Raw genomic sequence first — 27,666 nt, forward strand, 5'->3', positions numbered from 1 at the left:
GATTTCAAAAGCAAGATATTTTATGGACATAATTAAACTTCAAATATTGCCACATAAAACATATAATAATATTAAATCTATAAGTTTACAAATACTATTAATAATAATACGTACATGCAGGGGCAGGTTTACCATTTTGGGGGCCCTAAGCAAAGTCAAGCCCCCCTGCCCCCCACACACATGCATACTCATATTTTTATTACAGTAATATCGAGTACATGTATATGTGAGACATATATAACCTGGATTTATTTAACTTTTATTTTATTTTACTTTTTGTTGACAATTTGGTATAGGAATAAACATTCTTTGTTTTGGAATCAAATATTTGATATGCGCGCTTCACTACCCGAAAAATGTGGGTATAGTATTTTGATAGTATAAAATAAAATATGATTTGAGTTTTCAATAATAATTTTAACTAAATAGCACGAACACAAATCAAGTACATTTTATATCAATTAAATGTATTAAGATTTTAGTGCTTGCTTACTAGACCATGGTGAACACATTCCACTTATAAAAAAGCGTCAAAAGCAGTCATCGACCTTTTTTTAAATCAATTTTTTTAACCACTTTTGGCCACAAGCATTGCATGGTTTGCGTAGTGTTTATCACAGCCATTGCGTACATGGGATAAACTGGAAATGAATGTTGGTGCGTTGACGTAAATTGTCCACCAGGTGACAGTCAGTGTTAGTCTTATTTCAAACAAATGCTGTCAAGTCAGCTTTTTCAAGAATAGTTGAAAATATTTTATTGACATAAGAAAAGACATCGCGAGAGAATCAAAGTGCTCTAGTTTCTTACAGGTCATGGAAGATTAAAAAATAAATAAAGAATATAATAAAAACACGTTGTGCATATGTCATTCTTTTAGATCCCTCCCATCTCTGCCACCATAGATACAGACATAAACAGGAGAGATTAGCTGTTGCTGGGCAATTAATCTAGAATGCAAATTCTAGCTCACATACATCTATATTTACGTCTCACAGTGCAGATATGTTGTTTTATATACATGATACGATTACCTCTATTGTGTTACGCTTAACTATTAAAAGCACAGAACTGATACTTCAAAAGACAAAATTAAAACTTCACCAATTTCTGTACATAATTAACAGTAATGAAAATGATATAACAGTGTCTGAAAATGATAACAAACATGCTAAACGAGTCGATTTGTGATATTCTAATACACCTTCAAAAACAACAGCAAGACAAGCGTAAAACAACATGGCCAAAGTACAAAAAAGCACAAATATAACACGGATATATTTGTGAATACACAAATAAATAACATGACTTGAATTGGCAATGGCAATACATTTATCTTATAAAACCCCTGTGCTTTAAATCAAATTTAGTGTGGATTAAAAAATAAGCAATACCAGTAAAATGACAGGCTACATGAATAAAACTAAAATAAAGGCTTGAAGATATGCTACAGGAGCCTTTTAAGTTCCTCTGTGAAGTAATGTGTGTTTGTTTGCTATGTGGAGGGTTCTACTGCTAACAGGCTGAAGAGCTGAATGTCAGAGGATAGTGCTGGAAATCAATGATGTCGTGTCTGTGCCGATGAGATCGAAATTCTACATGTTGTAAGCCACATATATGGGGTCCAGCTGGTCCGCGAGGAAGCCGTCTCGCAGGTGCATGCGCTGCTTCTCCCCACGAGAGTTGATGGGAATTACGCCTGTATCCACGACGACCACCACGCCCACAATCAGGTAGTGTTCCTCTAGAACCACGTTAGTTACCATGGGAACCAGATCTAGAGCTTCCTGCTCGGAACCGTCCAACTCCACCACTACAACTAATAAATTTGTCCAAGTGAACACAGCACTGCGTGAAAGACAGAGAGAGGGTTTAAAACCGGACCAAAAATTACTCAAGAAAAACCCATTTTGATTTTGTAGCACAAGTGTGTGTGCTCACCACTCTGTGATGTTTCGGTGGGCTCTGATGATGGACATTTCAATGTCAATGGGATGGTATTTCATCCCTCTCAGCTCCATGACCTCATCCAATGCTCCAACCACATATAGAGCATCGTGCCTCTCTGTTCACACACGCAAATAAAATAAAATCTCATGTAACCAGCCCATTCATATTGCGATCAAACATTTCAACACGCATGTAAACACACCTCCATTTGCATCTGTTAGGTCGGTTCTGCGCAGGAACCCAAGGTACCCTGTTCTGGCCCACACGGTCTGTGTGTCTCCAAAGCTCAACCTGGCCCCAAAATGATCAGACCGTACATTTTCCTCTCCGAGCACGGTGAAATAGCCGCAAGCGCTCTGTGGACTATGGACCCAGATCTGCACACATACATTTACAAATTGATGTCTCTCCAAAGCAACTTACAGTGCATTTAGGTATACTTTTTGTACAAGCTAACTGAGATATTCTTCTAACCTCTCCTAAATGAGAGTCTCCGATTGGTCCCTTCGTCTCTGGGTTAGCGATGATGATGCGCACACCTGGCAAAACCTAAATGAAAAGCAAAAAATGATCAGTCTCTGAATCAATCATGTTTATGTTTCATTTAAGAAAACAAATAAACCAACCTTCCCTGATTCCATGAGAGGTAAGCTGTGTGGAGATCCTCTTTCAACCAGCCTCACCCTACAAACACACACAAACCCACCTTAGAACACACAAAACACTTCAGAAGCATGCAGGTTATCCTCTACTGTATGTGCATGTTTTTGTTCGGTCTATGAATGGGTATGTGTAGGACAGTGCGTGTCTTACCGGTCATGTCTCAGCGCTCTCATGTCCACATAGACAGTGGTGGGATCAGGTCCTGATGTCCCCTGCACAAACATAAGCGACTATAAATAAAAGTCAAATATATTTTACGTATAGCAGGATGCTTAAAGGTGCAGTGTGTCATTTTTCGAAGGATCTATTGAATGAAATGCAATATAATATACATAACTACGTGTTCAGAGGTGTGTAATGACCTTACATAATGGATACATGAAGACATACACAAACGGACAAACTCATCTACAGAGTGCGTTTCATATATACATTATCTCCTTCAGGAAAGAAGCGAAAACGTGACAATATTCAGCCACGTAGTGCTCCGAAAGGGAGGAGTGAAGTGGGCAGTTGTTTGCAATTCACGAACTCACCACTAGATGCCACTTAATGTCATGAAGACAGTTAAGAGCAAAATAACTTGCAAAAGTGCTTATACTATAGTGCTTAGAAAATGTTAACCAGCACAGGCGATACTTGTTTCTATCCCTTTTATTTAGAGACAACAATTGCTCTTTCAAAGTAATGCAACCTGTCAACTTATATTAACTATTGGGGTTTTTTGCGGTCCTGATTGGTGCCAGAGAAATTTAGCACCTTGTGTTGTTTGTTCATGTGGTTGTGTGCATTATATTACTAATCCAAGCAAACATTGCCAGTCAGTGACTTAAACTGTTTAATTGCTTATTTGTTCTGTGCTTGTAATTTTATACTTGGTTGAACCAAATCCACCACAGTTAAGATTAGCTCTTTGTACTTTTGTCATTATAAGATGACAATGATCTTAGGTAGAGAGAGAGAGAAGAAATAAGGAAATGTTGAGATATGAAACCATGATGATTCGTTGAAGGATCAGCCATACCTGCTCGGCAAGTTTTCCCAACCTATGGGGCTACATGAGGAAAGGAACAAATGTGATGTATAAATAAGATTTTCAAAGGCAAATAAAAAGTTCAACTTAACCAAACAACAATGATAAAAAAAATGGAAGAATTCAGAATTACTCATGACTAAAACACTGAACACTGGGGGGGACAAAATGAGTATTTATTGCTGACCTGCAGACACACTGCGAGGTTGACCCTGCAGCCGAACGCGGTGCTGACGGCACGTGGATGCAGACCAACGTCTTTAAAGAGTTTACAGAATGACTGAGTCAGTGAAACACGAGGCCTCTCTTCCGCCACAACCACACAAGAACGCACACGGGTCAGATCCATCCCACGAGCCTGAGAATAAACGCAGACAAACCCAGGTATAAAACTACAAAGAAATTCAAATGCTGCGCGTGTGCATGTATGTTTGTGTGCACACCTTTAAAGAGTCCGTGAGCGAGCTGAGCGACCTCGTGCAGAGCTCCATCACAGAGTATGAGCAGAAAGTGTCCCGGACTTTAAAGTGACTGACGGACTGCAGCCACAAAGCAGGATTTACCTCAAGATCCATGGGTGAGATCAGAACAGACTGCTGTCCCGCATACACACTGCATATAAACACACAAGGACTTTCCTTCAATGTCTGTTTTTATACTATGACGGAATTTTTAACATAGTAATAATGAATACTGTATACATTTACGTGAAGACAATGTTTAGTATGTTAATTTAGTGGTCAGGTGGTCTATACCTGCAGAGACACCACAAAACGAAGCCGAGGCCGCAGTAGGGGTCAAGACACACAGCGACCTCACGTGAAGGATAAAGCTCACACTGCAGTTTAATAGAGCGACACAGAGCACTTGTGCCAGAGTGAGACATCTTCAGAGAGAGGTGTTTGAAAACAAAGATATTAAAAACGAAATAATCTGGATTTGAAATTACACAAGGAAGTTTTTATTCATTTACAATTTTAAATGTAAATACACATTAGATATGAAAAGCTGAACCTTCACTCCGGCGAGCATTCCCGTAGTGGATACACTGAAGTCCAAATACGCCAACGAATCTGGGTCACATGGTTTATACAGCAGTGGACAACGTCTCTTTGGAAGGTCATCTAACACACAAACACACCAAATTTGGTTCAAAGTCTAGAATTCTTATTATGGATCTAGGCAAACACAATTAGCATAATACATTTAGAATTTCAATATTATCATTAATCCTCAGTAATTTAAGCGAATGTTACTTCTCAGACTGATTCCTATATGTTCAGGTAATATGAATGTGAAACTGACCTGTTTCCAGGATAAGAGGCCATGATTTAAAATCCACGGCAACTGACGCATCCTTTGACTTCAGAAGTTTAGAGATTGCTTGGGTGGTCATAGCACACACTGAACGACTCACCTACACATGCAATAAAAATAAAATATTTAAATACAAACAGGCATGAATATTGAGCACTTTGTATTTAAAGCGAAAGGGACATGCAATTTCATACTGTAGTAGAGTAGGCGGGGCGAGACCGTGGTTCGAGTCCGGTGAGTAATTGTGAATTAGCGCCAGCTGTACGCACACCGGCCTCGAATCACGTAGGAGATGGGAGCATATAAAAGGAACGAGCGACCGGACCGTCGAAGAGAGAGGACCGGGCCCGAACTTGTGTTATGTTTGTATTTATATTTATGTTTGTTCGCCGGCGGTCGTCCGTGAGGGGCCGCCGGCTGTTATATTACTTTATTAAATGTTTAAATGTTTGCCGGTTCCCGCCTCCTTCCTTCCATTTTATTAATCTTTGTTACACATACATTCTGACTTCTTTACACTGTTAAATGTGCTGGCTTCTCAAGCTTAACATGGTCCACGAGTTGAAGGTATGACAAGGGACAATTCTCCCGGAAATGCAAGCCCACCTGTCATCCAGCAAACGAAAGAGCACGCCCACGCGCCAACCAGTCAGCGTGAAAGAGTACGCCCATCACTGCCCCTTCACTCAGCTGACGGATGTTTAGCTGTGATTGTTTGCTCACTGCACTTTGGTGATGAATGCTATATAAACGGTGGATATAGTGCTGGATTTGGAGATTGTTTAATAATGATACTGTAGATGGCATGATCACAGGGCTAAAAGAAGCCGGACATGAACCGTACAAGGCAAGTCAAACTACATCATATGTCTGTGTTTTGTTGTTGTTCTACGTGCATAATGTAAACAATACGAACCTATAGACCGTTTCATCGGACGTGTGCGCGCATGACCCCCAGTTAACTTCCGGTTTATGTTGGTTAGTGTCTAATAACATAACCATTTATATTAGATTTTTTATGTTAATATTAATTAATAATATTATTGGATTGTATAACAATTGTATTAAATAAAGAACTTGTTGAATTTTGTTTATTTTATTAAATGTTAAATTTATTAAATGGGTTCTGTAGTTTTGACATATTTCAAAAACGTATGTTACATTGACATCTAGCGGTTGAGTTTAAATTAAAAATATTGGAGAGACAAGTTTAGCCATGTAACCGTTCTTGGTATCTTTTGATTGGTATCAGAAATAATTTACAGGCACTCTATTGTTTGTAAACGTGTACCAGAATTTATGTTATGTTGCAACGTTTGTTCATGTTGTTAAGATGAAACCGTCTGTAGTCAATCAATGCGATGATGTATTGTGTGCTCGTGCTGTAGTTCCGCCCTCCCCACACGCCTCCAGGCCCTCTTTTCCCAGAAAAAATTGTACAGCTATATGTCTGTGTTTGTTTGTGTGAGTGTATTGTTGTGTGTTCATACCTCCAGGATCATTTTGACTGTAGGTAGTGTGGTGGAGATGTTTTGAGGGTGAGGTGGTCGTACAGTGATGGGGATACAGCCCGCATACAGACAGCCGTAAAATGCAGCGATCAAATCTAGACCTGACACACACACAAAGAGTGAAAAAAACATTTATTACAATTTTAATCATTCTTGTTTGTGAAGCGTTTAATTGAAATGTGTTGTTTAAACTTTTCAATTAAATACGAGCAGTATGAGCAGATTTAATTGGAGTGGGTGGCTCTTGAATGCATATCAGAGTGACAGACTGAACTGCTGTGGCTTATTTAAATGAAATGACGTGAAAAGTTACAATGATCACTAGAGTTACAAGAGGAAACAATTACAATCTCTATCGCGAAAGAAATGAGGCACATTGTAAAGAGTGAACCGTTTATAAAACAGTGCCTTAGAAACGAAATAATGACAAAATAATAAAAGCTGAAGTGCATATTTTCACTAACATGGTCATTTTTCTTCATTAAAATAGAAGTATGTGGTTACCTGGCGGGTACACTAAAGCTACATGATCTCCATCTCGCAATTGTCCTCTCTCATACAGCAAAGTAGCAATTTTTTCTGCTTTTTTGTGAAGCTGTATACAGGTCAGAGAACTCCCTACTGCCCCCTGGACTCACACAAACATATATATAAACACAACTACATCTGAAATCATGAACTTCAGTTTAATATGATATAATTTTCCTAACACACCCAGCTCTTTGTGTAAAGGAATGTGCGTGTGTTTGCATGTGTTACCCTTGAGTTGATGAGTGTGTACAGTATGTGGTCAGGTGTTGTCTGGGCTCTCCATTGCAACACTTCCGACAGAAAAAGAAACTGGAATACGAGAGAAAGAGTAACCGGTCAAAGAGCAATAACGACACGCACGCTCACACACCCCTGAAAGCAAACACGTTTTGTTAACCTGTTCATTGTCGTCAATGTTGCTTAGGTCTCGTCCGCTGGCCTGAGCCATTCGCTTTCCTGCTACGAGATTCCCCACCATCACAGAGGCAGGACCCACCTCTGCAACACACAAAAACACTATTTACTCACCACAAACATACAAACAAAGTACACAGCGTCCTTTAAGATACATTTAAACACACTTACAAGCCAATCCACCACTTACTATACACACACACAAAACACACAGTGCTTGTTATTTACACAGTGTGCACTATAATACACATTATTTAAATATTGCACACAGACACACTTTATGTACACATTGAGTTTTATGAGGCTTGTGTACCGGGTTGTTTCTGTCGGGGTTTAGGCAGGTTGGTGATGCAGGAGTGTGGACACATGAGGATGCTGCAGGGGTGTAGCGCCCCCTCTAGAAAGAGCTGTTTGGTCTCCGACAGGTGAATCCCACCCAGAGGGGTTTTCGGGAGGGTGTTGGCGGGAACTAGCGCAAGGCAGTACACCCCCACCTGATGAATCCCATCTATAGCCTGAAAACACAATTTTAACAAGATGTTACCCAAAAAGCACACCGAAAATAAATATGCTTTAAATGTGCATTTAGTGCAAAAATATACAGTATTTGTGTACCTGCAACACTCGACTCATCCATTGATAGCTCTCTTCTTCAGTTGAATCAGGCCTTTGTTCTGCCACCAGGACGATTCTTTCATCATACAGCACAGTCACTGAAAACACAACCGTCCTACACACAAACAGTTACAACATAGTGTTATTCGATTGAACAACCAGCTATGTGTTATCATTCATCTGTGGTCTTCGTTCTTACAAACCTTCCACGATAGATGAACTTCATGGGTTCCACAGCGAGAGCGGTTGCTATGATGTCATCTGCATTGTGTTTCCGCCCCCCGACCTGCATCAGTCCTTCCAGCGACCCAGAGACGAAGACCATGCCACATGGACCCACGAACCCCAGGAGACCGGACCGCACAAATACACAGTCTGTGACCAAACCACCGTCAGACGACACTGGAGATACCTGTAGCCCAGAAGCACACACCCATTTCATAACCCGCAGGATTATGGCTATTTAGACCAGCCAGAAACCACATAAAACCTTCCATTAAAATAAAGTTTTGTGTCTAATAATAGTACAACTTTATGAGAATACAGCCTGTAGTGGATTTTCGCACCTCAAATGTGTTCTTGCTCATTCCCATAAGACCATAATATGACATCCCTGTGGCAACAGACGACACGCAGATTTCTCCAATCTCATCGGTTTTACACACTTGCGGAACGCCCTCCGGTTTAATGACACACACCATCGCTGAGGGAGACGATGAAAGAGAGTTTAATGAGAATTATAAAGTTGTTTGATGAGGTTTGTGGTCACATGAGGAAAACTGCTCCATGAGGTTTATGTTGGAACTGAATAAAATGCTTTGAGGATGTGTCCCTGTGTCTCTGTACCTCCTGGCATGGCCGTGCCCACATCCTGCAGGGTAAGGACGGAAAGCTTCTCCCCCGTGTCCACCCTGATGACCCCGTGACTGAGATTCGTCATACTGAGGACCCCGCGACCGGCCGGCTTACAGCCGCTCTCCTGAGGCCTGACGGAAACATATGCATATGTGTTAGACACAGAATATTACAGTAGCATAGACAATCATTTTCCTGGTTTCATAAACAATAAGAGTGTGTGGTTTGGTTTCCTGGAGCCAGAGGTCCTGTAAACTCTGACAAAAATCCTTTTTGATGTGAAACTCCACATGACGGTTACAACTAATTTGTGAAAAGCATTATTAGGGTCAAGGCTAAAAAATGTGTCGACACAAAACTCAACATTTGATGGTATTTGTATTACACTCAGTTTCAACATACACTGACATTAACTGGTCATGGCTGGTTTGACTGACAGATCCAATGAGGTGTCATTGTTGAGATAGCACATGCGAGTCATTTAAAGTTACGGTAGGCAGTTTCATAGAGGTTAGCAATAGCAAGCTAGCTTTGAAAGCATTGAAGGGGAAAACATTCCTCCCTTCCTTCAGACCTCAAAGCAACGCCTCCTGATGTAAATTATCTCATGTCTCATTCACTAGTAAGACGGCATTACAATACAGAGCACATACTGTAATAACGATGGCAAGTAATTGTACGCTTTTTTGTAGTTGCTTAAGATTTTTGCACTGATTTTTCTTTATATCATTGCTTGATAATATATATTTTTGTTTATTTTTAACCCCCCCAAAATTCTGCATTGTAGCTTTAAAGGTGCAATGTGGAGATATTAGCAGCATCTAGCGGTGAGGTTTCGAAAATTGCAACCAACGGCTCACTCCACCCCTCCATTTAGAAGCACAACGGTGGCTCACACAGTACAAAGATGTCGTCACGTTTTCGCTCCTTTGTCGAAGGAGATAACATATTTACGAAATGTGTCTGTAGAACAGTTTGTCCGTTTAAGGGCTACTGTGGAAACAATATGGCGAATTCCATGTAAGGGGACCCGCACTGTATGTAGATAGAAAAAGCTCATTCTAGGGTAATAAAAACATTATAAAAGTCATTATAAAAGGTTTTTATACACCTCTTTACACATTGTTATGTTTATTATTTTGAATTTCTGTCAATAGATCCTCCTTAACCCTCTAAGCGCCAAAGTTGCGACAAGACGTCATACTTAATAAAATAGGTGTAACATCTCATTTGTATCCCATACCACTAGATGGCAGATATGTAGTACTTCGATTCTAGACCAAAATTACGTCATGTTCCTATTCAAAGTGTTCCAGGAAATAGCAGAGCAAGTGAGCTATCTTATCGTGTCATTGAAGCGGAAGCAGTTCAGTTCAGAGCGTCTGAGTAAATTGTGAGATTTGTGAGAGAAAATCGGCAAATGGCTTAGAAAAGTTTGTACCGTGAGGATGTGTTGCGAATGTTATTCGCCTATTCTGACTCTGAAGGGGAATATTTGCCATTTGGAAATCACATTCGTTCGTCTAATGAGTGCGCATCTCTTGGTAAATCTGTGCAGCGCAATGGTGCTGCCGTGCAAGGCGCGAATGTTTGAAAGGAGCAATCATTTCGGCCCTTTGCCTAACGGAGATGGGTTAGGGTTGGCAGTGGTAAACCTGGTCGCAGTGTCCATAGGAGAGCTGGTGCTAGTGGTAAAGGCAGAGGATTGGGCAGATAGCTAGTCAACTGATCAAAAATTAGGCACATGCATTTTACTATGGCACAGTAATATAGCTATAATTTACAATAGTTACTTATAGTTTTACTATTGATTTCCTTTTTTCCTGATCGTTTAGTATGTAAATAAAATCAAAATCAATTCAATATCTACTATTTCCTGAATATTACTGATGAACTGATCAGAAAGTAGGCTACTGTTCACATGCGTTTTACTACTATAAAGTATAGTATGAATTTAGTACTATATCCTGTTTTAAAGTTGTTTTTTCTTTTCTGATCATTTGGAATGAGGATCAAAAGACAAAAAAAAACTGCAAATGAGTTCAAACATCAATTCAATATCTACTATTTCCTGAATATTATGAAATTCAAGATGGCCGCCCCTGATGACGTCATTATATGCTAATAAGATAAGTATATTTAGACCCCAAATAAACTTTCGGTCATGCCCAACATTTTCTTCTTAACAGAAGATCTCTATCTTTAAGAATTTCAAGCCACAAGCTTTTGAAATCTTGATGACAAAATCCAGCATGTTTTCCCAAAAAACCCTGGCGCCCTTATCACACATCACACCTTTAATACTTAGACCTATTTAATTTTAGAATTGAATATGCCAAAGAAATACCACCATGTGTTGACTGTATTTACTCCCAAACCACACAAACGCAATTAAGATATTTTTACAATTTACAAGCAAAACCAAGACATTTCAAAAAATTTCAAACGAAGGTGAAATCTAAATCAGATGGGTTTCTAAATGGCTTTGTGTGTCTATGTGTATGAATGTGTCTAGGTCTGGTTATGTTGTTTGTAATGTGTGACCACGAAAAGCAAACCTCCCGTTTTTAAGGGTTGAAACTTAAAACAGATTTCTCCACACAAGAATGACTTGCGCACATGTATGTCTGTGGTTACTGACTGCGTATATGCATGTGAGCATTTACAGAAAAGCACATGTGTTGTTTACTGAGCAAACAGAATGAGGGTGTATTTTATACCTCCTGACAGCTACAGTTAGGGCTTCAGGGGAGCCGGCACATGGGCATATGACCTCGGACTTCAAGCCCATACTCTGGAACACGTTTAGGAACGCGTCGCAGGAGGATATCGACCCTTGCAAAATGAACATCGAATTGAAATGTATGCAAAGATTTATCAGTAAAACACATTCACTGGGGTCTGAATGCGTAAGACACACTTACAAGGGTTCGAACCGTCAGCGATCAGCAGCATTCTCAGTGAACTCATGTTGGTGTCAGTCTGATCTCTGTGGGCCATCAAAGCCCAATGTAGATCCCTGCTTTTCACACATGCCACCTTAGCTGTAAAAACACACACACAAAGTTGAACAAAATTATTATTTGCCACGCAAATTAGACATGTGATTAGAGATGGACAGTACTTTGAAAATAAAAATAAAGTAAAAAAAGTGGGCATTGTGCTGTGTGTGTACCTTTGCACTTCCCAATATTTTGGATCCAAGATAAAGGGTTTACCTTCATGAGAGCATATGGAACACTAACCACATGTAACATATTGAACACACTCTGCAGAGACACAGAGAGAAAGAGACCGAGAAAGTGTTTTTTAAACAAAAAATTGAATGAAATTAATGAAAAATAATGTAACAAATTAACTTGATAATACCGTTTGAACACTGTGCCAGAGGCCAATGCCCTTCTTAAAATCCAACACGTTTACTATCGTTTCAGCTGAAACACAGAAACACATAAAACATCAAGGCCATAAATTAAGAAGAATAAGAAGACAAGAATCAGAGTTGTGTCTTCCTTTGTTTATGTTTAAGTGTGTGAACATGGGAAGTGTTAGTGTATTCCAATGTCTTACCCTCGGTGTACCCGCAGGTTTGCGTGAGTGTTTGGCAGTGTGTGAACATCGCCATCCTGGTCACGGTTATTCCCAACACACTCCCATCCTTACAGGTCTTATACTGTCAATCAAACGAAAAACACGCCCACTCTCATTACAACTGCACTGAAATCCCAACAAAATACCCCCACACACATAATCATTTGAACGTCCAGTCTTCAACACACAAGCACACTGTGTGTTACCTCTATGTATGCTGTGTCATTGTTGGCATCTTTAATGAGTGGGAAATACTCTCTCGGGGGTTTTGATAAATGTCTAGAATCACTCAACACCCAAAGCAACTTTGGCCATCCTGAACACACAAACACACTTATATTCATATTTAAAGGTGTGCGCCATTATTGAGATTTGTGGGAAAGTAAAGTGACCTCTCTGACCTTTGAACTGCATGATATCACCACTAGTATTCTTGAGAAGGCCTTTGTGACACGCATCGCTGGTCAATGCCACTGCTACTCCACAGCTGCCCAACAGGAAACCGATCTGCTGACTCCCAGCATCCTTTGAGGTAAGAGAAGGAAGGGCAAACTTCATACCAAAACTAAAAAGTGTTCAATAAAGTTTTCATGTAGTTTTAATTGTTTCATCGACAAGAGAGCAAGATTTTTCCATTTCCTTTTTAAATTGTTCTATTCAGCGGGCTTCACCTTCTTTGTAAGTGGCACCTCAATTGGAACAGGAACGACTTCAGCTAAAAGACAGCCATAAAACGCTACCATGAATGCTGCTGGATCATTATTGGGATACACCAGCGCTACCTGAAACACACACACACAGTGCACATAAATGTAATTCTTTCTTCACAAGTTTTTGGATGAATGTCAGCAATCTGGAGGTACATGGGGCAACGGTACCATTTTTTACACTTTCCTTCATTATTCACAGACTAAAACCAATTGAAACTAATATTACTAATAATACAAATTAATACTACTACAATTATTAAAATAATATCCGTTTTATTTGTAGAATAAACTGATTTTCTGCTATTATGTACCTGAAAATATTACTAGTAAATACAAAGAAAACGTTCATATAAATGTCACTGTTTTTACAGATGTACATGTTTTATTTACATATTAAAAAACATAAATAATAATATGAAATAAAAACAATTTTTGAAAACATTAAATATCATAGTATGAACTATTATTGTACCTATTTTGGTATTTTTATACCACTATTATGGTGACAATTCTAAAACTAAAAACATATCAACCGGGTATATAAAATTACACACAAAAAACATTTAATATGTGCAATAATATTTAAGAATACTTGAATTTAAACCAAACCTTTGAATTTTTGCTACTTTATTATTAGTTCCTCCTATTTACTAAAACGTCTTATGACATACCAGCTTATGGGTCTAACTGTAAACTATAAAATACTGTCGAATACATAACATTTTGCTTTTTTTAAGTTTCCATAATCAATTCACTTCACATCAATTGACCTAACAAGTGCTCCTAATAATTTGTGTTGCCTCATACATTTTCAAGCAATTATCTAAAAGACTAACTTAAGGTTCCTCTTACTCTGTCTCCGGGGTGGAGGATTGGTTCTTGTTTGGATCCTAGTTTGTGGAGAAGATTATACGCCAGTTTCAAACTTCTGGACCAGAGTTTACCTACACACATAAATATGTATAAGTATGCAAACAACAGATTGTATGTCAGATACTTTTAAAACGACCAAGAGAATGTGTGCACCATATGTAAGTGTGTATGGTTGTTTGGCACTGCCATGCGTTGTGGTCAGACAGGGGGCTTTGGGTGCGATGGCTCCCCAGCGCAGAAGGGCCGCCTCCAGGGAAGCAGGACAGTTTTTGATTCTGTCAAGCTCATCTCCCTGTATGACAGTTGACTCCACGCCCTCCGGGTGTGGAAGAGAAGGATCTGGCTGCTGCACTGCTTAAGGCAAACATTATAAAGTTAGCATGATGCATATTACACATAGATACACGTGTACCATGTTAACTACATGTATGAAGCTTAAAAACAGCTCATGCAAAAATTAATACATATATTAAACGTTTTTAATCGTGACTGCATTTTCTGAATCATTTAACAGTGACATCTTTAAGTAATCTGCTTTATGGATCTCAAAATGTCTGGATCAAATGTTGTGTTTCTGTGTAGGATGTCTTGATGACTTGAGACGTGAAGACTTGATGATGCAATGAGATTCAAGACCTTTACCTTGTCACAAACGGTGAAAGTATAAAAAGGGTTTCTGTCAAATTATGTAGGGTTTTAAACTAAATTTTACTTTTAGATTTACAATATTTACATCAGATTTTAACTTAAACAGTGGCACACACACAGAGAGGAAAACATCTGAACCTTCCAGCAGTTCTTCAAAGTCCTCCACAAAGAATTCTCTCAAAGGTTTTCGTTTGGGGCGTTTCAATGTGTTAACCAGCTGTTGGATCTTGGCTGAGACACGGCTACTGACAGGCACACCTACACACACAAACAATTACATTTGAATACAAATAATAAAAATGTTAAGAATAAAAAAATATTTTATTAAAAGTTTACACAAAGTTTATATTACACATTAATTCTTACACACTCTATAACGCTTATCCTATATGGAGATACACATAGTGCTAAAGTCTATCCCAGCATTATTAGTGTTTGTATCGTCTATAATAATTGTCTTTTAAAGGTTGAAATGTTTCATATTTTCTAAAAAAAAAAAGAATGTCAAGGATTAATTTAGTTAAGACATTTGAAACGATATTTCAGAGGCAAAACAAAGTTTCCCATGTTTTACTCATCCTCAAGGCATCCTGACTGAAAACGACTTTCTTTGTGAAGAATAGTGCAGTTCGAGTTCTAATACAACATAGGATTTTTCTTCCAAGTGATAGAATGGGGGGCAATTTTTTGAAGCTCCAAAAAGCGCATCCATTGATCAAAGAACTGCTTGACACGGCTCTGTGGTCTTGACAAAGGTCTACTGAAGGCTTGTTTTTCCGGCAAATGATGGTGATGTAAGCTCCCGCACAGATGAGACTGTATCGTATTGGAACGAAAAATGCCGCGTTCATCAAAGGAACTTAAGGCAAAATTTACCGGAAAATCAAGCCTCAGGTTCACGCGCAGCCCAATAATAACTTAAGTTAGATATTGATGTTAATAGTGCTCTCGATATTGATAGTCCTCTTAAACAAATGCATCGAATCGCATCAGTAGACCTTTGTTATGACCACAGAGCCGTGTCGAGCAGTTCTTTGATGGATGGATGCACTTTATAAGGCTTTAAAAAAATGCCCCCATTCACTTCCATTCTACCACTTGGAAGAAAAATGATGCGTAGTATTATAACGCAGACTGCATTATTCTTCAAAAAGAGAGTCATATTGAGTCAGGATGCCTTGAGCGCGAGTAAAACATGTAGAAATTTTGATTTGCCTCTGAAATATCCCTTTAAATTTACAGTAGTTGGCAAACACTATCAATGCAGAGTAAACAGACACACACTTAATAACAGACATGCACACAGACTCTCTCTCCTCACCATCTCCAGTCTCCATCAGCTCAGCATTGCCATATTTGGGTGGAGCCTTGGTTATTATGGCAACCTGTGGACGTTGCACAGAGAAGGGGGCGGGGTCTGGTGTGTAGCTGGTGATGTCTGGGGGAGCCGATAGACTGTCTGCCCCGCACCGCACAAACAATCTTGTATTAGTACAGTAGTATACAGCATAATAAACCATTTTTCTAATAACTGCAAGAATGATTTTGGATGGTTTTCTTGTAATGAGATGCAATTAATTAAAACCTCCTAAGCAACAAAATGCATGAGGGCGAAACTTAAGTGTGTACATATCAAACACGGCTCTGCAACCTTTTACCTATAGCAACAGGCCCTTATTGACACAGATACGTCATGTGTTATGCTGATAAAAACCACTAGCAGATTCAAATGCGGGCACACACGTGCTCCAAAATACAAAATTTAACTCCTTGTGTTTGATGTCACGTATTCAGCCCAAAGGATTATGGGATACTGACCCTCAGAATCCAGCGATGACCAGGGGCGGTCTGAATGGTAGTCAGTGGAATGTCTGATGACAAAACCATTGTCTGTAGACACACCCATTTCTCTTAAGCCCCGCCTTTTCAGAGACAGATGAGACATTGGACCGACTATGAAATAAAAAATATGTCATATGAAACTTGTCATAAATCCATTTCCCAGTGAATAACTTGCAAGTTTGTGTATTTGCACACAGACTTACTGCCATAGGAGTGCATACTGGTCTCCGCAAGTCGAGCAGCGTTGACAGAGCTGTTGCTGTGAGACGAGGACGATGATGACGTTGAAGGTGAGCCGTGGAGAGCTCTGTTGATCCAGGAGTCCACGTTGACACCCCCCGCCCTCCCCAGAGACCCCTCAGCATCAGAGCCAGAGGATGAGTCTGCACAATCACAGGGAGATACAGAAGTCAACAAATGCACATACGTACGATTAAATACAGAAATGAGTACATACACACCTGGAGGTGTGTAGGTGTCCATTGAGGTTTGTCCGATGAGCGACCGCCGCTTGGACGGCAACAGCACGGCCATCTTCCTCTCGCCGTGTCTCTCAAGTGCAGCCTGAACAGCTTCTGAATGCACATCTGATGGAGAAAGAGATTTTTTAATACGTTTAAGCATGTGTGAAATACAGTTCTGTGGGCTTTCATCAAATTTATTTTGAAAGATCTTTGGTAACCACAGTCCAGCTGTTATCTCACCGGAGCGATAACGTTCATCCCTGGAGCCTGTGGACCGTCGTCGCTGATAGCGGGAGGATGAGGAAGACGATGAGGAGGGTGTGACTGGAACGCGACGCTCCGCCCCTACCACCAAGACAAATCAGGTCACATACCATACCATTGTGTTTGTGTATGTGTAACATAATGTGTAAAGAGGTGTCTGTGTATTAATGTCACCAGAATGTCTTTATTACCATGTGTGTGAGGTAGGTAAGCTTGCAAAAGTTTGGATCTCTTTTTCTCATAGCCCTTCTGTGTGATGTCACCTGTACAAAACAAGTAATATCAATTAAGCTAAACATCCACAACTGCATAAAAGCAACACAGTACAGACTGAATGGACAAGCAGACCAACATCAAGAATGTTGTTAGTGTCACACATGCACATGTTCTGCTACATTAATGAGCACTCATTAACTCATAGACTTCCATTGTTTTCACACCAGGCTATAGATATAGATATTTTCTATCCCCCAACTCCTGGCCTGAACTGAACCCTTGCACAGACCGGATTAGGGGGTGAGCAATTCGACTATAAACCTTGGTTTCATGATATTACAATATAGTTCGGTATAGAAACCAAACCATGTATTTTGTAACACTGCACATAGAAAAAACGATCTGTTTTTATCTTTCTCAATGTTTCTTTACCAAACTCAATGTCACGTGAGAAACAGCATGTGAAAAGGACTGAGCCACACAACAGTATACAGTATACCTTTATACCACCCAGCCATAAACTTGATGTACATCATTACATTTTATCTTATGAATTTTGTGATGCTGTAAATAGTTACAATAGTTCTCTCTCTCGCTCTGTATATATATATGTATGTATGTATGTATGTATGTATGTATGTATGTATGTATGTATGTATGTATATATATATGTATATAAATGAAGATAGAAGAAAATGTTTTCCATTTCATTAAACATGAATAAACACACACACACAGAATACTCAGTGGACCAGACATACTGACAGAAAAATTGTATGTACAATAAATATTCAGCTTTCATTGTAGATTTTATATAAATTTGTGTGTCTGGCAAGTCTAAGCATGCAGCATCCGAAAATAATATCACAAACAGTATCCATGGCAACACAGGTGTTGTGTCCCCTCCAGAGAACAGCAGAAAATAAAGATGTTGAGATATGTTCCGTTTGGTATGCATGGTTAGATGTAATTAAAGGGATAGTTCACCAAAAAAATTAAATTCTGTCATCATTTATCTACCCTTATTTCTTTCAAAACCAGTGTACGAGTCATTCTTCCGTGAAAGACAACAGAAGATATTTGTCAATGGGGTCCAATAGAAGTCAATGTGGACCAGTTTTGTTCAGTTAACAACTGTCTTCAAAATATCTTCTTTTGTGTTCAACAGAAGGTCATAAAGTTTCAACTGCGCACAAACACACAGACCTAGAGGGCAAAACCAGACATCACTGGACAATTGGGTTACTGGGTCAATCTACACAGATCTTTACATAATAAAGATGCACAAAACAAGAGCATCATATACTGAGAGCCAAGAAAACACAGACAAGTAAGCAAATCACAGAAAGCAAACTAAATACACTCTATTTATACATTCAAAGCAAACAGACATACAATAAGTGGCTATTTAATTAAATACGACAGCCCAAACGTGTGGCTGCAACTCTATTTAGAGCGTGCAGATAACATCATGGCGATTTGGTTGCTTCATTAGGAAAGGCACGTTATGGCATGAGATCTGAGCAAATGAGTGTGGGAGGGAGGTTGGTGCGAGCTTTCTCAGAAACGGTGGACCTCGTGGGATTAACATGCATCGGTTCACCGAGAACGCGGTGTGAAATCAGATTTTGTGAGCGAAAACACCTTGTTAAACGGAGTTCAGGAGTTAACACTGTAGCTCTCTTCATAATGCTGCTCTACAAAAGAAGGTTGTAAACGTTTGCTGCCATGTGGATGTGCATTGCGTGTTCAGACAAATGCTGATCTCTGTCGCAAATATAAAAGTAGTGCGTCAGAAATGAGTTTGAACAATAAGCATTATGGTTTATGAAGTAGTACTGACATGAGTTAATGCCCGAGATAATATTATCGCTCAGCTGTTTCTCTTTCATAGATGAGGAGACTTGTAAAATCCCAGTTATCATTAACTTTAAGTGTCAACTTTGCCTTAAATGACCCTCACAGAATAAGAGGAATTAAAATAGAAACAAAATACACAATTGTTGACATTCGGTAAGATTGTAAAGCTAAAAATAAATATAACACAGGAAATTGGGCCTTTGGAGAGTTAAAGAGTTTAAGATCTCCTCGGTTTTCTAAGGCAGCATATCTTGCCAGTCTTTTTCTCAGAAGACAAACATGACAAGCTCCTGTTTTTTTTTCACTGATGTCTAAAAACAATAGCGTTGCAGACATTTGAAGCTGAATCATATGCGGAGTCAGCAAAGCCTTACTTTTAGTGCTAGTTCTCCCAAAAAAGAAAACTCTGTCATTATTTGCTCACCCTCTTGTCATTTCAAACTTGTATGACTTTCTTAACCAAACAATGGTGGTACCCGTTGACTACTATTGTATGGCACTATGGATGTAACAATATCATCGATATCCTGTTATCGTTATAGCAAAATAGTCTCAATAATATCGTGGTCACAGGTCTTCCGAGCCGAACATAGAGAATGTTAGAAAAAATAATAGATGTTATCTTGGGCAAGGTCCATCTGGTGCAATTATTTCTAAAAGGTATTTTTAGGTCACCCATCTCATACTGTAACTCATACCTCTAACCAACAGTTATGATTAGGGGATGAAGAAAAGAGGATGCATATGGCACGATTCCAAGTCGTCATTTTAAATATTGCAATAAATATTGTATGTAGAAATCTCCATAAAAGGGAAGGAAGGAGTCGGGAACCGGAAGACATTTTAAACATTGAATAAAGTAATATAACAGCCGGCGGGCCCTCACGGACAACCGCCGGCGAACAAAACATAAATACAAATACAACCATAACACAAGTTCGGGCCCGGTCCTCTCTCTTCGACGGTCCGGTCGCTCGTTCCATTTATATGCTCCCATCTCCTAGATGATTCGAGCACGGTGTGCGCACAGTTGGCGCTCATTCACAATTACTCACCGGACTCGAACCACGGTCTCGCCCCGCCTACTCTACTACATTGTACCGTGGACTTTATAAGGAGGTATAATTGTACAGTGAGATTTTGATATTGTTACATCCCAAATGGACACAGAACCAGTGGAAGTGAACGGGTACCACTGCGGTTCGGTCACCAACATTCTTCAAAATAATGTTCTCAAAAAGAAAGTCATACAGGTTTCAAAATCTAGGTTGTTTTTAGAAGTGGGGGTCACTGCAACTTCTACAATTGTGATTATTAATACATACATTCCAGATTGTCTTGTTTCTTTTGGTCTTTGTTTCTCAAGTGGCGACAAAATAAAAAAACAGGGAATATGTCCACCAAGTTCCACAACTGTGTTTGTCCCGTGAATGTTTTGTCTAGGTCATGTAACAAAATGATTCATTTGATTGTAAAACGCTTGTTTCAGAAACAGTAATGTGATTTGAAATGATTCACCCTGATCCACTTAATAAAATAACTATTAAATGTTTTGCTATTATTAAAATCCCAAATGAACCCAGAATCTATTCCCTTTCTGGAATGACTTAATTTATATAATAGCCTGTAATTTTCGTGGGAGTGAAGATGGCCTCTCTGGACATGTGTCTGGCTGAAGTCCTGCAGGTTTCTAGGGATGGATGTAAGACTAGCAGGTGAGAGCGTAAGCCACAGACTAATGTCACTGGCATCATAACCAGCAAAATAAAACTGTATGTAGGTCAAGTGTTACATACACACTGCTGCTCTGTGCGCCTCCAGCTTTTAATGAATGCAAAGGCATGAAAATTAACAAAGAACGGGATTCTTAAACGATTATGAAATTAATATGAGTTTATAAAATAACTGCAATATTTATAATTGAACTCTAACTTATGAAAAATGATTTTTCTACAATAAATAATTGTACAATTATTTAGGGATGGCTGATATGTATGTACACCAGAAAGAAGGTGTGTGTGAGAGAGAGAGAGAGAGAGAGAATAAAAATAGCATCATAAGGAGCTTCCAGACAGCTGCAGTTTCTGACTTCCCATGACAACCGAACAAAACACACTTACACTCCCTCTACGTTTTAAAGATCTGATACAGACATCCTACTTCATTTTTGTCTTCTGAACTATACATTTTAAACTACACACTCTAGACTGTACAATATAAGAGAAGGTATAAACATAAAAGCTCAAATCAGACTGACAAATGTTTTTGATATTCACAAACAGCAGCTTTTCTCAGCTCAAACATGCCTGCTTTGGATTGAACAGTCCATTTATTATCCACCACAGAAACTACAACAAACCCAGTTCGCTGCCAACTCCACATTCCCAGAGTCTCTGAACAATTTGACACACATTTCGGCTCATGGCTGAACCCCTTCTTACCATTGTGACCAAGTACAGCGTGCAATTACTGAAACAGGCATCTAAAACATAACATTTAGTTTTCAGCATTCAAAACAATAAAACTACACCTTATAAGGCAAGAACATTAGACTGCAAACACAAGACAGTTTTTGTTAATTCAAGGCCCAGCTTGAAGTCCAGTAAACTCTGTACACTCTTGGTCGCCTCAAATGCTTAAGTATACTTAAATTGACAGTACAAGTCTTTTTAACCTATTATTTTAAATTATGACGATAATGGCGATACCTTAGCTTTGTGTAAGTAACTGTATAGTGCTTCGAAAGGGAAGGGTGGAGTGAGCTGTTGGTTGCAATTTGCAATCTCACCACTAGACCCCACTAAATTTCATATAATGGAGCATTAAATTCATAAGTATACTTAAATCGGAAAGTGATTTCAACATTTAATGTTTAGCTAGTTATAAGTTGCTGTAACTTAAAAGGAGCCATTCTTTTGCTTCAATTATGTTTTTTGGTTGTTTAATAATGGATGTTCATGTTTCTAGTTTTATATTTTAAGTCTATTGTTCATCGCTGTCCCTCTTCTAACAAAATGACTGGATTTCTTCCGGTCTACTGGTACATCTAAAAAAATGTGAATATCGTGAAAAGGGTCACTATTTTTTGTCACTCATTACACATAGAGTGAAATATTTCAAGTCATTATTTCTTGAAATTTTTATGATTATGGCTTACAGGTCCACTGTGTATTCTGAAGTCCACAGTCAACGCAGCAATCTACCAGGAAATTTTAGAGCACTTCATGCTTCCTTCAGCTGACAAGCTTTATGGAGATGCTGATTTCATTTTCCAGCAGAACCTGGCACCTGCCCACACTGGCAAAGGTACTAAAAGCTGGTTCAATGGCCATGATGGTACTGTGCTTGATTGGCCAGCAAACCCGCCTGACCTGAACCCCATAAGAGAATCTATGGTATTGTCAAGAGAAAGATGATAGACACAAGTCCCAACAATCCAGATGACCTGAAGGCCGCTATCAAAGCAACCCGGGCATCCATTACACCCGAGCAGTGCCATTGTGATTGGTTTGTCCCCTCTCAGTGCACGTGTATTCATAACATAAGCTTTGGCTTTTAGCAATAAACAGTAACAATGGCGTCAACTTCACTTCATCTGTTAAAAACATTTGGATCGATCAAAGTGTTACGGAGGTCTTCTAGTGCATACGCAAACATTAATCTTTGTTAGAGATTGCGTTTTATGGCTGGTTGGGTCAGACAGGTTATATTATCACTAATAACAGAAGCGTTAGTTTTGCCTTTTTATATTGGAACCGAGATGAATAATAAAACAAGCAGATTGACTAGGAGACTGCAAGCAGGACTTCAGAGGAGTTGCACACATACACACAATAACAGTGTTTTACACAGAACAGCTTTCAGAGCCGATGTAAAAGTCATGGAAGCTGTTATTTGACCATTGGTTATCTTAGAAAGTGTGTCGCTGAATTCTTATTACCAGCTGTAGGAGTGTGATAAAAGTGAAAGTAATATAGCGCGCAACTCAGTTAAATGTTTACAATCTCTGATAACCAAAAACTACTCCAGAGGCTCTTCCTCTTCTCTGAGGAAGGTCTCGCCCCTTTTTTTGGCGTATTCCTTTGGCCGGAGGTTATTAAAAGCCCTCGGAATAGTGACATCATGTACCCGGGAAGTAAAGGGCTGTAGTCAATTCCAGCTGTTCTCTCTAGTCCTTGAAAAGTGAATTCTATTAAAGACAATATCTCGCTTGGTATTTCTGAAAAGCCTCTTACAGGACAAAACATTAAGATACAGATAACCATATTTACATTTGGCAGAAGCTTTTAACCAAAGCGACTTGCATTGCTTTATTCTATACATTGTATCAGAGTATGTGCAATCCCCTGGGATCGAACCCATGACCTTGCGCCATGCTCTAAACATGATGTGTAACACAGCTAAAATGACACGAAGACGCATTCTGCAGCATCATAAAAGGTTTGTTTGCATGTGCACACAACCAAACAGATGACCACAATCACACAGGGGAAATTGTTTGTGATTTTGCCTACGTGCTAGTCGACTGCAGGGGGTATATGAAACCACAATAACATTCTAGAAAGCCTCTGATTGGTCAATGAGTCAGCAATAGGTTTGGTCACTGTATAGAAATGTAAATACTAAATGTATATTTTGTCAACTTTGTGCAGGAGTAGAAAATCACATATATAGCCTCAAAACTCACATGTACTAAAAGCCACAACATCACTATCTTGCTTTCACAGGATCTGTTAAGACAACATGGTTAAATTCTGCATAAGTGTGTTAATGCTAGTATTACTCTGATCAAGACCCTAATCCTGCAGGATGACTCTGCTGCCCCAATAAGTCTTTGTGCTCCGAACAAATCAAAATACAGCATGAAAGACTGTAAACCAATGAAACAATTTCCTGTAGGCAAGAAAGCCAATCAGATGACAGCATGTGTGGAAACTAGGCCAGAAGCCAAAGCAACAGAACAGTGACAACAGATGCCCCAACCCATCTCCACACACAAATGAGATCTTGTTATATATGACATCCTTATAGATTTACATGATGTCATACATGCTAATTTATACAAACATATACAGTCATATGACACACTGACACTTGTGCACCATGCAATCCTGTCGTGTGAATTATTGTGTAAAGTTTACACAACTTCAAAACATAGTGCATCCCGGGAAAATATACCCCCCTAAATTTTAAGTCCATTTCATTGAACCAGGTCAGAAGTCAATGGGAGCGTTCTAAACAGTTTGTGCTGGAATAAACATCACAACGGAGGGGAAATTCTTTAATATCTGAATTGAGAATACAAAATAACAGAGCGCTGTCTCATGCACAGAGGGATGGTGGCAGATGTGCCCTAATAAGGGGAATCATCTGCTCTGTGTGGAGAAAATGATGCAATCTACATGAAACAAGAACCTCAAAAACCCACACACATTTCGGCACTGGCCATGTGGCACCACTGTCTCTATGAACACGGTTATCGTCCCAATCAAAACAGGAGGGCCGTTCCCATGACATTTGGAGCACTGACGGCAGTGTCCTGCATTGAGACATGCCATACTAGTTTATGGTCTCTTTCTTATGGATGATGTATGAAGTTTCTATGAGCGATGTTGCTAGCTCATGTCACCCCACTGGATGTGAAACTGCACAGAAATACACATTTAAATCGTATAGTAAACAAAAATATGTCTTTGCATTTGACAAAAGCAGCTAGGACCTTGGATTAAATTGACCATACAACACATATTATGGGGTCCTCTCTCTCCCTTGAGCCTAAATAGACAACAAGGACATATACTGTAGATTGACAATTATTGCATTTTTCAATGATCATTGCTCTTCTTGTGAAAACCTCGTCTATGGCCCCAACTTCCTCAATAATAAAGCAGAAAACTTTCTAATTCATTGCGCTTGCCAATGCTTTGAGCCATTCCAATAAAGCACAATTCATTTGAAACAGATTCAACAGAAGGACAAACTACATTCAGGACCAAAAGAGAGACCAATGGAACAGTCCCACGACCAGGAAATAACCGAAACATGTCACAAAATGAGGATTCTGTCCGGATTTTATTTATGCAACATGTATAATTCTTTGTAAATATTTATATATAACGTTTAAATGCACAGGCCATGCCTTTAAGCTATTTGAATCATTAGAAACATAGACCGAGCGAGAGATGCACTGTGTGTTCTGTCTGCCCTAAAACTTTATGAGAAAGAAATATCGCAATGCCTTGCGCATTCCAGCTTCCGATACTGAATAACATGCCCTATATATTCCCAAAGGGGGCGGCCCTGTTACATACAGTACAGCTCACTCGAGTGAAAAATGCAAATAACTATAAGAGAAACCTTGAATACATAATCAGTACGAGTGCATTAAATCGTCTTATAAAATACATTTCTTAATCCAAGGTCACCGGAAACGCTCTGCAAACAAACACGCGCTGGTTTAAATCTGATACATGGATATGTCGTTGACTTTCTCGCACCCTTTTCTGCGAGTCCCTCTCTGACAAACGGGTAACTCACCCTCTGATAGCTCCAGTTCTAGCTCCGCGAGCCGGGCTCGCACCTCCATAGACAGCGGTAACGAATCACGGTCTGCCATTGCGATCCCAACGCACCAGAGCTTCGGTTCCTCTCCGCGTCTCCCGAGCTCGCGGCGTCCAACGTGTATTTCACGGTGCAAAAATAGACAGCATGAGTGTGCGTGGAGAGCGAATGAAGAGCGCGCAGTCGCGTTACCGGAGCGCCATCACACCGATGTTTCAGAAGGAGACGTGCTGCTTGTTAAATTGCTTCTGATGCTGGAGTGTTTTGGTGCACAGGAGTGAAGCAGCAGTGCTTCCACTGCGGTGCCACACAACCACCGTGCCCGCGGCTGCCGTTGTGCTCACGTGACCTTGGTGTTCAAACCCAGATGAGGGCGACAGAGCGCGCGCGCGCACCGACTGTTAACGGAAAGGGGCAGCTGTGCGGGGATAAGGATCTTCAGTTCCATCAAAAACGCCCCGGGTGTGGGGCGCTGAACATCCGTGCTTTAAGCATCAACTTAAGTCATTTTTTTGAAGGATATTATGAATATTCTGGCAATAGTTTTTCGAGACATATCCAAGTGAATTAAATGAAAAAATATACAGTCCTATACATCGTCATAGTCATCATTTAATGCAACACGATTTTTGATCATACGATTTTTTCCTAAAAAGCAGATTTTATTAGTTTTAAGTCATTTTAGGGGAAACATCACGAAGTTTACATTTAGAAAGGGTGCAATGCCTCCTGCTGGCGAGCGGTGGTATGACGGTAAAAGTGAAGTAATGCATTGACAACTTGCACACAAGATTCTAAGTTCAGTATGGGAACTTAAATGATTACATCATGTTACTCATGTCCGTTGATATTATAATTAAAAACCTACATTCCCATTTACTCCACACATGACTCTATAAAGAAATGCTGGGTTGCTTTCAACCCACCATTCGGTCGAAAGGGACATACTCAAAAGCTGGGTTGAAAAAATGTAAGCATTTTGCTAAAACATACAATGCAGATTAACATTGATTTGAATTATATATATATTTTTAATTAATGTTATATCATTTATTCCTTAAAAATAAATCATATATATTTAAATCATATAGCAGCTGTGCAGGAATATGTTCTGCGTGCCTCTTAGCAAATGGTTTCCTATCTTGTATAAATGTATAAATATGACACGAAAATAACTAATAATTGACTCTTTGTTTGAGACAATTTAAGATAGTTGGGTCAAAGTACAGAGTCGTATTGCTTGTTAAGTTCTAAAGTACACCTTTATGGTATGCAATAATAGCCATAAAAGAAACACACGTTGCCTGTAATCAGGAAAGGTGACAGTAAGCTATAAACCATAGCACACATTTGTTTTTGCCACATAAAAACAACATCAACGCGTGATGAAGACAAGAAATGTGACAAAAAAGGCACCCAAAGAAGATCTGTGAAAAGAGCAAAGAATCCATGTTTTAAGGGCAATTTTTATTGAATGTGTGATACGACACATTGTAAATATTTATTATTTTATAAATACCTTTTGTTACATGATTGTCTTAAAATGAGTAAACTCAAGAAGTCCTACGGACATTACGTCGTCTCAAATCTATGAGATGTCAAACATGTGAACAAAGATCTGACCAATCACAGAGAACAACTTTGCATACGCCCCGCCTCTACAGTTTAACTGAGAACCATTTACATTGTTTAAGACGAAATATAGCCATGAACATATGTCCAACACTAAAAACAAAACGGCTTGATTA

At 39.3% G+C, this 27,666-nt stretch overlaps 1 protein-coding gene across 4 annotated transcripts; it reads right to left on the bottom strand.

Annotated features, from left to right (window-relative positions):
• Window positions 1–737: 737 nt before the first annotated feature.
• Window positions 738–26,251, bottom strand: dip2cb (disco-interacting protein 2 homolog Cb). Of its 4 annotated transcripts, none has more exons than XM_056743181.1 (39): window positions 25,895–26,251; window positions 17,473–17,544; window positions 17,258–17,362; window positions 17,015–17,140; window positions 16,757–16,936; window positions 16,530–16,664; window positions 16,033–16,170; window positions 14,850–14,969; window positions 14,217–14,414; window positions 14,043–14,134; window positions 13,152–13,262; window positions 12,882–13,005; window positions 12,687–12,796; window positions 12,460–12,562; window positions 12,259–12,323; window positions 12,065–12,158; window positions 11,814–11,933; window positions 11,610–11,724; window positions 8,881–9,020; window positions 8,601–8,737; window positions 8,238–8,446; window positions 8,035–8,149; window positions 7,733–7,934; window positions 7,403–7,503; window positions 7,234–7,314; window positions 6,979–7,102; window positions 6,454–6,575; window positions 4,952–5,063; window positions 4,661–4,770; window positions 4,402–4,532; window positions 4,090–4,258; window positions 3,834–4,004; window positions 3,638–3,667; window positions 2,764–2,825; window positions 2,577–2,634; window positions 2,425–2,499; window positions 2,153–2,327; window positions 1,942–2,065; window positions 738–1,848 (listed from the first exon to the last, which is right to left on the bottom strand). In XM_056743181.1, the coding sequence occupies exons 1-39, from the start codon at window positions 25,971–25,973 to the stop codon at window positions 1,596–1,598; spliced, it is 4,788 nt and encodes a 1,595-aa protein (XP_056599159.1). In that variant the 5' UTR covers window positions 25,974–26,251; the 3' UTR covers window positions 738–1,595. The 4 variants fall into 4 exon arrangements, with proteins under 4 accessions (XP_056599159.1, XP_056599158.1, XP_056599161.1 ...); XM_056743180.1 differs by having other exon boundaries at window positions 14,217–14,417; XM_056743183.1 differs by lacking the exon at window positions 3,638–3,667.
• Between the last annotated feature and the right edge of the window lie 1,415 nt (window positions 26,252–27,666).

This window comes from Triplophysa dalaica, chromosome 3 (assembly GCF_015846415.1).
Source record: "Triplophysa dalaica isolate WHDGS20190420 chromosome 3, ASM1584641v1, whole genome shotgun sequence".
In the NCBI taxonomy this organism is placed as follows: Eukaryota; Metazoa; Chordata; class Actinopteri; order Cypriniformes; family Nemacheilidae; genus Triplophysa; species Triplophysa dalaica.